Source organism: Podarcis pityusensis (genome assembly GCF_964106645.2).
Source record: "Podarcis pityusensis genome assembly, chromosome: 9".
NCBI classification, from domain to species: Eukaryota; Metazoa; Chordata; class Lepidosauria; order Squamata; family Lacertidae; genus Podarcis; species Podarcis pityusensis.
Genome location: NC_138034.1, coordinates 72917612 through 72929978, shown reverse-complemented (window position 1 = coordinate 72929978; position 12367 = coordinate 72917612). Strand labels below are relative to the sequence as shown.

Below are 12367 nucleotides of genomic sequence, written 5' to 3'. Positions count from 1 at the left end.
GAATGTCTTGTACCCTTTGGCTAACTATTTTAGCCACTGAAAGTTAGTATGAAGTTCCCTAACAGAGAGGGAGAAATGTGCATTGGATGAAAACTGAATGGTCTGGCTAAGGCTCATGCTGGATGGTGAGGAAGTCCATGCAGCCAAGGCTCACACACTCAAAAGTCTCCTGCTTCTGTCACCTCGGCCTTGTCAAGCTTGACTTAAGAGCTGGAGTGGAGGTAATCCTGAAGCAGTATAAACTGCATTTATCATATGGAACAAGGTTTTCTGCCTCAAAGAACAGAGTTAATTTGTAAAAGGTCACAATTCTGCTGGGCCATTTGCTACCTACAAGAATTAGAAGCAGCAAAGTTGATTTTGTTATTTTTTGCATATCTGATCAGACACAAAGGAAGTTACTGTCTGCAATTAATATCTTTTTTAAGAAAAGAAAAATTAACTATTCTTTTCAATCTATTTTGCGTAGCAGAAGTACACAAAATAAAAATCAGACGATCAGATGCATGTGACAAAGTGAAAACATAGCATGCATAAATATGACCCTATGTAAAAGGTATTACTATAAAATCTGAGATTATGGGTCAAACCAGATGCAGTGGGAAAGTGTTTCTTTGTTGAATTAGAAGCCACATGCTGCCGCTTTGAAGATTAGATAAGCAGCCCGCTGTAAAAAGGTGTTTGACCCTCTTCTCCTTTAAAAGGTAAAGGTAAAGGACCCCTGACAGTTAAGTCCAGTCACGAACGACTCTGGGGTTACAGCGCTCATCTCGCTCTATAGGCTGAGGGAGCCAGCGTTTGTCCGAAGAATTTTTCCAGGCCATGTAGCCAGCAGGACTAAGCCGTTTCTGGCGAAACCAGAGCAGGGCACAGAAATGCCGTTTACCTTCCCGCCGGAGTAGTACCTATTTATCTACTTGCACTTTGATATGCTTTCAAACTGCTAGGTGGGCAGGAGCAGGGACTGAGCAATGGGAGCTCACCCTGTCACGGGGATTCAAACCGCCGACCTTCTGATCGGCAAGCCCAAAAGGCTCAGTGGTTTAGACCACAGCGCCACCCGCGTCCCTACCTTCCTTTACCCTTGTCCTAATCTAAATTCCCATAAAAGGCACAGCATCAGTACTTATGTTCTCCCCTCCCAGGAGCTAAAAGTGCAGCTTGCAGGGGGGCAAGCGGATTCAGGGATTCCAACTTACGGTTTTGGAGGGGCTGTTTTGGAAGTCTTTTTTCTTTTTCTTCTTTTTGGAATGAGACTAACCATCTCCTCATCACAACTAGCTTGGCCATTCAAGAATCTACACAGAGTTGCCAAGTACCTTGTAGCACTTTTTTTCCTTGCTGCAAAACAAGTTCTAAAGATACTTCCAATGTTTTTACACTTTTGGTGCTCTAAAGTAAATTTAATGGCAGAGCATGTTTTGCTTATTTGGGTAAGGTGTTCCAATTTCTTGCAGTAGATGCTAGATTTTATTCCGAATGAAAACGATCCAACACCATACTCTGAGGCCAAGATTAATTATTTTTAATGTAGCACTCAGCACATTTCAGCTACAGAAGCTGTGTAATATTCATCTATAACTCCTTCCATTAACTTAATGAAAGACATTTTCCTTTCTTATAAAATACCTTGTAATTGCATCCCACTAAATCATTTTCACTCTTCTCCCCACATCTGATTTGCAGGTTTCTTTGCATGTACGGACGCCTTCACAAAATTTTTGGGGGGAATGTTTGTGTTTTGAGTCATATTCACTAAAAAAAAAAGAACTGCTGAGTTTAGTGGGACTTATTCATGTAAGGGTACATCAGACTGCAGCCTTAGGCATGCAATGGCATACAAAAGGCATGTATTTTAAAAGCATAAATACAGAGGCAATCATCCAACACAAACATGTGACTTGCATTCAACTTCCTCCAAGTCCCAAGCTGCTGCGAGACAGCCAGACTCTGCACAACACTTCAGTACTGCAGAATAAAAACAGAGTAGACACTAGGGAGACTGTGTAGTCACCTAAAATACATGTATTCAGGTAAAGGTAACCATGCTGCAACTGACAGCACACTCCTTTCTCAGAAGCACCACTCAACTACCTGAGCCCATACAAATGGATCTTATGCTCCTATTTACCGTATTTTTTGCCCTATAAGACTCACTTTTTCCCTCCTAAAAAGTAAGGGGAAATGTGTGTGCGTCTTATGGAGCGAATGCAGGCTGCGCAGCTATCCCAGAAGCCAGAACAGCAAGAGGGATTGCTGCTTTCACTGCGCAGCGATCCCTCTTGCTGTTCTGGCTTCTGGGATTCAGAATATTTTTTTCTTGTTTTCCTCCTCCAAAAACTAGGTGCGTCTTGTAGTCTGGTGCGTCTTATAGAGCGAAAAATACGGTAATTCCCTCCAACGTCCTGAGTTCTGCAATGTCAGTTCTGAACTTATAAATACATATGGAAAGTAAACATCCATGCAATATTCTATTTCACAGAGAAACACTCCTTTACTCATTAGCTACCATCTCTTGTCGTCGGAAAGCTTTAAGTGCTAACTGTGAATTCTACAACCCTATTTCTTCTGCCCAAGCGCTCAGAAATTAGTCCCACTTTGTTCAACAGTGCTTACTGTCAATAAGTGTTCCAACGACTGGCGCTTCCACATTCCACTCACTCGGCATTCTTGCACATATACAGGAGAACTGGCTTCCACTTTAACACAGGTGGAGAGAGCCAAACAAGTCTCTGTCTCGTCTCTAAGCAGCCATAATTCTGTCATGAAAAAGGCACCTGGCCCAAAAACATTGATTATGCTCCTAGGTTGTATCTGGCTGTACTCCAAGATGTTTTAATTGTTACAAAACCCATCTAGTATTCATGCTTGTTCACGAAATGTATGGATTTCAAATTGGGAAGCTTGATTTAAAACTGTTCCCATTTTTCTTCCCTTTGAGATGGTTTAAATCAACCTGACCTTCATAGATCCAATGCATACTTTATGTCCGCAGGTGTGTCTGCTCTGTGTACACTCAGGTTTCTTACAGAGAGCACCTTCAGCATGAAAGAGAGCGGTACACCTCCACGGATTCGCTGGACTGCTGTGGTTTATTTATTTTGAATATTTATAGCCCTAAGAGGCTTTCAAAGCAACTTTCCATCATTGTTTATTCGTACACCACCTTTGCAAAGTAAACCCTGCTCAAGCAGCTGATAACACTGAAAAGTTTATGTAATTCACTGGCAAGACTTCACGTTTAAACAAGCTTATGAAAACATCTCCAATGACGCAACAAAATTAAAACAATCCACTAATGGCTCATACTAAGGTCTAAGAAGAAAAATACAAGAGCATAATGCAGGCAGCAAAAAATAATAATAATGCAGCTCCAGAACTAAACCTTGACCCTGGCAACAAAGCTTAAGGAAAACCCCTCCCTAATGGTCTTTAGGCATCCTAAGCAGCCAAAGCTCCCATTTGTAGCTGAAATCAGTCAGGTCCACCCTCCAGGCCAGGTGGTAATAGGCCAGAAAATGCAGGGAGAAGGTCTGGCAGGAGTCACAGCAAGATGGCCTCTTGTACCTTCAGCACCCACCTTTGCAGTTGGGGTTTGTATAGGACCCTGTCCTCCAAGGTCAGAAGGAAATAGGTTAGGCAAAAAGAAGGTCTTGCAGGACTCAGAGCAAGAACTTACAAAATATGTGCACAATACAGCCACATTTTTAAAAGTTAGTACATAAAACTAGAGATAACATTATCAGGTTTGCTCAGGCAGCCTTTTTCTGCCCCCTTTTTGGTCACAGCTCCCCCAGACACGATGTACTTTACTGCATGTCTGGAGAGGTCTACCTCTCCTTCACACTCATAGGAGACGACATAAGCACAATGAATACACACCTGCCTCCATAAAGTGTAAATTACCGAGTTCTAAATAGCTCAGAAGCACTTTATTATTCATAAGAAGATGGCAAAATAATTTAACTCATCTGCCCAGGAGAACCCACACAGTCCTGCATATAACCTTCAAGGCTGTTGCTGTAATGCAAAGCCAGACAAATAGCAACCCAAATGCATCATTGCAAGGCTATCAATATTCAAGCTAGTTCTGGCAACAGAGTTGTATCCTAAAGCAAAATGCAGGCCTCTAAAATAAGAACAAGCTACGTGGATGCTTTTGTTACTCAACAGTATTTGTCACAAACTAGAGACACCTGCCATTAAAGCCTGATTTTGTATGGTTACCTGCAAATAAAGGAATTACTTCCAGGACCAAAGTTTAATTCAATAACAGACAACACCACTGGCTAATGAATAATAGTATTTGTTGTATAGGACCAAGTGAGTCAGAGACCTACCACGGCCTCTCCCTTCTTATCTGAGCACTAGAGGGCTGGGAATCTACCTTCATCCACAGTAATAAAGCCTGCATCTCCAATTCCCCTCCCCATCCTACACTTCGCAGAAAAGGAGTATATTGACACACACTTCACAGAAGGTCAGATCACAGCAAGCTGAAATGGGCACAGAAGCAAGTGAGGAATGTATGTGGTTCACTCACGGGCCCATGCTGGGAGATTTCTGCCCTCTTTGGTTTCCCAGCATGCAGACACCTTCTTCTTGTGCATGGGTACCACCATTTTGGCTACATAAGAATCATCACTCACGAACCAGTGAACAATGCTAATAGAGGGAAGGACAGCACAACATATCTGTCTCATTCTCACTTGAGGATTAAGTAATCAAGTCACACTATGACCTTAAAGGCATCACAGCATATATTACTAAAGTAAGCTTTTCTGCACCAACATTCTGTCACCTAGTTATGTAGAGAAATAATTTGGCGGGAGCGAGGGACAAAGCATTTTAAAAGCTATTCTTTGTCTCACAAATTAATACCGACCAAAAAACACAGATGCCACCCCTGTTCCAGCACCGATGTGCCATGAAACCTTTACTGACTGGGATAAACGTCTGAGCAACTTTTCTAATGACCCGCACACACAATTCATCACCTTTGCAACAACAACTCCATCCACTTAAGGCAAGCCTACTATCCCATGATCACGGCTACAATGCTGATCAAAGAACCCACTCCGTAATTCTTCCCACAGGCAACTCATGGGGAAACGTAGCTTCCCGATTAAGGACGACTCTGTGCCCTGTCCTTACACTGGTCCTTAGGGCTTGGCAACTGCATCTTCCCCTACAGCGCAATCACCCTTGAATAAATGCATGTATTGTGATGCAAGGAGGCCAGCATCTATTTTAACAGATCATGTGATATAAGAGGAAGGAAGAATCATCACGAATACAACCACATAAACATGTATGTTTACTGTGCCATCACCCCAAATCAAGATTCCCTTAAGAGAGGGTGTCCCAGATAACACAAAAAGATCCTTTCAGTAGTGTCCTAGTTCTGCAATACAGACCCACTTGGAACAGCATAAATACATTCTGAACCACAATACATGCAAAAGCATCCAGCCTTTAAATAACATCTGGAAGTCCGCTCTCTACTCAGCTGGTCCGTCCACTACACATTTTGGAAAGTTGCTTCTCTCTTCTCTATGCATTTGGAAACTTTGTAAGAAATTATAGCCAAATGTTGCACGATGGTACCTCAGATCAAGGAGTGCATGGGTTTTTTTCTGTGTTTGGATACATTTGTACATCATTTTGAATCAGGAAGGTTCGCTGCAGTGATTTCTTTTCCCTCTTAGAATTCCCAAGCAACAATTGTCACTTACTGCTAGGCCATTATAAACCGAGGTGATCTAACATACTGTCACTATAACCCAAAGTGAGTAGCACCCTAGTACTCTAATATACTGCCTTGCTTCATTTCACCCACCTACGGAAAGGTTCAGTCACACAAGCCCCTTTCTCCAGGGACTACCAGTAAATGGACCTCACCTTAGCATCACACTCTCAGTATGAGACATATTGAATTAAGATTTCATGCTGAACTCTTCTCTTTTTCTTAGACTGGTAAACCACAGACATACCTTGTTTTTTAAAAAGGCAACCCTATTAATCATTGGGTTTGTCTGACAAAGTAAGTAATTCCTTTCAAATGCTTTAGAAAACATAATCTTCACTATCAGCATAGCACAGGCATGTAATTCACATCCTGGCAACACAGCCATTGGACTGCAGCCACAGCTTCACATGTCTACTTCCAATGGTGCATCTTGACTTCCATTTCCTCTCCTCTCCCCTCTGCACATACCCACAAAATCTGCTCTGGAGGGTCTCTCAACCCTCCAGAGATGATTTTGAGGGTGCAAGGAGGGCTGAAGGGAACAAGAGAGGAGAGAAAGTTCCACTGCATGCACAGAAGTCTGCTTTGTGAGTTCCCATTGAGTTCTAATTCTTTGCTTTGTCCTATTTGTACCAGATATATTTTTTAATGCCTGACTATATCCCCAGGGCTGGGACGCAGGTGGTGCTGTGGTCTAAACCACTGAGCCTAGGACTTGACGATCCGAAGGTCGGCGGTTCAAATCCCCGCGATGGGGTGAGCTCCCATTGCTCAGTCCCTGCTCCTGCCAACCTAACAGTTCGAAAGCACATCAAGTGCAAGTAGATAAATAGGTACCACTCCAGCGGGAAGGTAAATGGAATTTCTGTGCACTGCTCTGGTTCACCAGAAGCAGCTTTGTCATGCTGGCCACATGACCCGGAAGCTGTCTGCAGACAAACACCAGCTCCCTCGGCCAGTAAAGCGAGATGAGCGCCACAACGCCAGAGTCATCCGCGACTGGACCTAACGGTCAGGGGTCCCTTTACCTTTATCCCCAGATGAACCATACCAACAGCACTTCATTCCAGTCCCTGCCCTAAACACAAAAACAACAGCACTTCTGAGACGAGCACTCAGAATGCCTCTTTCCCACAATGATGCTATGACAAGAAACCCACAGCTGCCCACTCTGCTTCATTGCATCTAGGCCAGCCTTTCTCAACCTGTGGGTCCCCAGATGTTGTTGAACTACAACTCCCATCACCCCTAGTTAGAAAGGCCAGAGCTCAGGAATGATGGGAGTTGTAGTCCAACAACATCTGGGGACACACAGGTTGAGAACTGCTGCTAGGCAAAGGAAGCTAACTAAATGACATACACATGCTGATTTATCTTCATTTAACCCAGGCCAAAAAAAGCATCAATGCCTTTTTGGCTCATTTTACCAAATTTTCAAACCAACCTACTTTCCCACTCACCTGCTTCACAGGTTCTCAACCCATACACAATACACACTGGTTCATAGAATCTTGCCCAGCCACTGCCATGTGAAATCTTTAACCCATCCTCTTACCTTACAACTCACACTCAACTGTGCCCATCAGCGCAGAAAAACTCTAGAAAACTCCCTGCCAGATGAGATCAGGTAAAAGAACTCTCTCATCAATAAGAAACTCATTGTCTCACCTCTGGTAGGTCAGAATCCCCACCAGGCAAGAAAGCCTTCGGAAACTAGAAGATATGCGGTCCTCTCTTCTTTCGGGCCAAAAAAGTGCCATAACATTTTCTGGGCAGGTGGGTATTTCTAATGTATTAGTAATTTGGGACTTAATTTTCAAGGCTGTTGTAAACAGGAAAACATAGCGCACTTAGTTCTTCACCAATGGTCACCGCACACACTTCTAGTCAACCAATTTACAGGCCACGTATTTTTCTTATTCATTTAGCGCATTCATATATCACACCCCATCCTACTTAGGGTTCTAGCAGCGAATAATGGTGCCCCTAATAAAGCATTAAATTCCTAAAACTCAGCTCCCCTGGGTGGATAAAAATCAATGATTAAAAAAAAAAATGAAATAAATCAGATTTTTTTTATTTAAATCAGATTTTTAAAATGAAATCCTTTTGGAGGAAAGATCCTTCTAAAAATAGTTTTCTATTTAAGTTACATTATAGTCCAAAGGCTATTCATCGGGAAATAAGGATTTGTTTTAAGTTTTTCATGTGTGCTAAAACTCAGTCTAAGTTTATTGTTGTTGTTTTTTAAGAATTGTTTAACCACATCAGTTAACAAACGTGGATATATACGCTCAGTGCTTTTTTTCCTGGGAGGACGCAGGGGTACGCATACCCCTAAACATTTTCTGAATCTTTGTACTTTTGTCCATTTACTGTCTCCCCCCCCCCCCGATTTTAACTATAAAATGGTAATTTTCTTGAGTCAAAATGAGAGTACCCCTAAACATTTTTTTAGAATAAAATCACTGCATATGCTATAATGTTATTGTTTTAGTTAAATAAATTGTTTAAATTTTTATTAAGGAAATGATTATTTTTCTCCTTCCAAAAACGTACAGCAGAAAAGTTGTCCAAATATAATCAGTTAACTTATTAAGCCTCACAGTAATTCCATAATTATCTGTCTATGCATATCCAACAGTATAACCAAATCAATAATTTTTGATATAACTGTAAAAACTACTCTGAAACTTTATTATTCCAAAAATGAAACCTTCATCTGGCTGTAAATATTAAGATTATACCAGCAAGAATGATTCTTTCTGTAAAAAAAAATGATTTAAATCAAGTCTTACTGCCTAGTGATTTAAATTGTGATTTAAATAGATTTGATTTAAATCAAATCCATCCTGCAGCTCCCCACTATGTATCTCAATGTGCATGCACACAAATGCACATGCAGTACTTCTATTAGCAAGAAACAAGAGCAAAGCTATGCAGCAAAGCTAATGAAATTATTGTGGCATAGCTTCTATAGTCTATGAAAGCTTATGTGCCATAATAAATATGTCCATCTTTAAGATGGCCCATTACTCTTAGTCTGCAGCAGCACACACGGTTAATTCTGTGGAACTTGTCTTTGCAAAATTGTTACCTTCTGCCCTCACCAGCAAGACTAAATGCCATGGTTTCACACAGTGACAACACAAATACACATAGACCAACCACTGCTTGCCTCTTTTCCACACTCCTCCTTTAAAAATGTGTAGGAACTGGCAGACCTTTCAGTGGCAATGCTGCCACTGCAGAAAGACTTCCCCCAGCTTAGTAACTCAGGCCCACCAATCTGGCTTCCATCCTTGTCTTCTTTGTACACTCCTCCACATGATCTTACAAAGCCAACTGGGAGAGGAGAGCTCCTGCGAGACCACACATCCCTGCCTCTGTTCATCAAGCTGCTCAGGGAACCCAGGCAGGATTTCCTTTGTGACAGTGCAATCCTATGCACATTCAGTGGGACTTAGTGCCCAGTAAGTGGGTACAGGACTGCAATCTTAGTGTTACAGCAAAGCTTCACATTTGTTGTTGCTATTATCACAATCCTCACTGGTCTATGTGGAAAAAGCTCAGCCCGAGTTTTCTTCTGATATCTCCCCTGTGACATCGCTTCCCACACCACCATGAAAATCACCAAGCCATAACTGTCACCAACTTAAGGACTAGAGCAGTATGTTGGCTAAACATCTCAGCCACTGGAAAGTCCACAAACCAAGTCTCACCACAGCAAAGGAATGCCTGCATGCATGAAAGCACCTTTTCTCTCTCTGCCACTATCTCTCATCTGTAATGTGACAGTAATAATACTGGCCTACTCAGGGTTATTATAAGAATTACTGAAATAACATACATGAGGCAGTTTGAGCAGTCCAGATGGGTTATGTTATTAAAGCAATTCCTTAATACAGTATATACTTTAAATCAACTCTCTTCTCACAGTTTCCACACCTTTTAACCATTACTCTGGGATGCTTTCTATAAATGCTTAGTGTCATCTACAAGCAAAAAAACTCTGGTTCAGTTTTTCTGGTCATAGATGACACTAAGCATTTATAGAAAGCATTTAAAGCACCTCCTTGACGTTGCCTTGCAATCTTTGTAATTACCTTGCAAGATGAGGTGAGTATTAGCCCCATGTTATTTAAGAGAGGGAGGATGAGAGCTAAGGTCACCAGACAAGTTCATAGGAGGGACGAGATCTGAACCAGGACACTTCCTGGTCTTCTGAACAAACAGCCAAGGCATCAGCACTTACTTGCATCATGTATTTTGAATGCAATTTTCACCTGTGATCATTCCGAAGTCATTTTAAAATCATACTAGAAACCCCAAAGATGCATTCTCCTACTTTTGCTTTTCTTTTTATCTGTGGCAACCTACAGCAGGGGTGGCTTTTCTGGGCCTGAGGGCCACATTCACCCTTGGCCAACCTTTTGGGGGCCGAATGCCAGTGTTGGGTGTAACCACCCACTCTCCTGCCGGTGTATCTGCAAAACATACACACCTACAAGCACAAAGCAGCACCACACCCCTCCCTCAGCTGTTCTGAAGGAAGGGGGTTTTCAGACTTATTCCTCATTCATAAAATGATCGGTCCAATGACTAAGGGGGAGGACATCTGTGTCCCTATCAGGGCACAGGGCTGAACACAGAGAGTTCAAACCACCCAGTGCCATCATTATTTCTTAAATTTATTTTTGCACCCACTGCTGAAATCAGTGATGTCTAGGGGGAAGTCAAGAGAATAAAATGTGGTTAGGGGGTCACATCAGCCCCTGCCCAGGACAGGGGTTAGTCAATCCTGGCCTAAATTCCTCACATTTAGACATCAGAGAGCAGAACTTAGCACACTCTCCCCTTACCCCCCCCCATCTATATATTGCACAGTCCCTTGCCCCCTAGCAATTTGCAACATGGGGGGAACCCTCACACCCACCCTGGTCTCTGTCGCCCACAAAAATTGTTCTTCTCTGTTTTTAGCAATTCTTATTTTATCTATAAGCTGCCTCAAGTCCCTGTCAGGGGTAAAGTCAGGATATCAATAATTATACAACAACAACCCCCAACACATGCCTAATGCTTTTTTTGTCATTATGCATTTTCCCAGATATGAGCTCACTAGCACTTACAAAAGATTTCACTGTTTAGCCAACAACAAATGTGCGTATTTGGAGGAGGGGGGTCACCCGCAGCAGTACCTATATGCCCAAGGTTCATCATTTCAGCCAGTCGAATAAAAGTATTATTTGCTTCTATTCTAGACCGAGTCACTGGGCGACTTGACCAAGCACGTAGATAAGAGGCACGTTCACCCAGAAACAACTCCAACCTGCAGTTGCTCCCAGGTGTGTGCAGGACTGCGGGTGAAATCTTATGCAGAATTGAACAGGATTTGTGGAAGGTAATGTCAAGGCGGGTTGGCGCCAGCCGGCCATGAGAGGCGCAGCATTTGCACACACCTCCCCGACCCTCACACCAACCCTGTGAGGCAGGTCGGGCCGAGGCTTTCCCCGGGGTCGTGCCCGGCCGAAGAGACCCCGACCCCCCGCTTCGCCCTCCCCCCCCCCCGGGGCTCCCCCTCACCCACCGGAAGCGGCCCCCGCAGTGCTGGCACTGGTCGCCGACCCATCCCGGCGGGCACTCGCACTGGCCGGTGCTGGGCTGGCAGCGCCCTCCGTTGGCGCACGGCTTGTCGCACTCCTTCGCCTCGGCGGCCGCTCCGGCTCCGGCTCCCACCCCGGCTCCGGCCGCCGGACCCAGCAGGAGGAGCAGGACGGCGGCCAGCCAGGCGAGGGCGAGGAGGCCGCCGCGCCGCCTGCGGCCCCGCCGCTCCATCGCCTGAGGGGAAAAGGGACGGCAGTGAGGAGAATGGAGCCCGGGGAGGGGGCGGGCGGCGGCGGCGGCGGCGGTGAGAGGCTCCGCCGAGAAGCTTCGCGCGGGCGGACGGTGGCCGGCGAGGGCTGCTGCTGCTGCGGCGGCGGCTGCTACTGCGGAGCGGCCTCCTCCTCCTCCTCCTCCCTGGAGCGACGGAAGCCCGCGAGGCTCAACCTTAGCGCGGCGGCGGCCTGCCTGGCGCTCGCTCTCCTCCTCACACAACCGTTCTGAGGGGGAGGGGGGAGGAGGAGGAAGCGACGGAGCGTCGCCCCCTCCCGCCGGTGTCCGCTCCCGATGACGTCGGCGCCGAGCGGAGCCCCTGACGAGGGGGAAGAGCGAGGATAAAGAGAGACCATAGAGTTCTTCTCTGTCGTAGAGAGGCGGGCGGATGGTATCCAGGCAACCGCCTAAGCGGGGAGAGGGGGTGGGGCTTCGGGCTGGGCGCAGGTGGGCGGTGCCGAATTTGATAGAGAGCAGGCTCGCCCAATCAGGTCGCCGGCAGCTACTTTTCGGACTACATCTCCCATCAGGCCCTTCAAAACGGGGAGGAGGCTGCTCTCCGTCAGGTTTGGCACCGCCCACCTGTCAAGTCCGAGGCCCCGCCCTCTTGCCAGCTCCGCTGTCGTTCAAGTGGCCGTCGCGGGAGGCAGAAGTTCAACAGGTGAAGCCACCCTCGTCCACCTGCAGCAGGTCTGCAGGTGCAAGGAACCTGTGCTATTACTTTAATTTCCAGAGGCGCAGGTG

The 12367-nt window shown here is 45.1% G+C and overlaps 1 protein-coding gene across 1 annotated transcript in view; it reads right to left on the bottom strand.

Annotated features, from left to right (window-relative positions):
* ATRN (attractin) overlaps positions 1-11994 on the bottom strand; it is a 158927-nt gene extending 146933 nt beyond the window's left edge. Inside the window, 2 exon segments of the mRNA XM_081020655.1 lie at positions 11337-11791; positions 11797-11994. Coding sequence (XP_080876781.1) covers positions 11337-11791; positions 11797-11979 — 638 coding nt within the window. The 5' untranslated portion in view covers positions 11980-11994.
* Between the last annotated feature and the right edge of the window lie 373 nt (positions 11995-12367).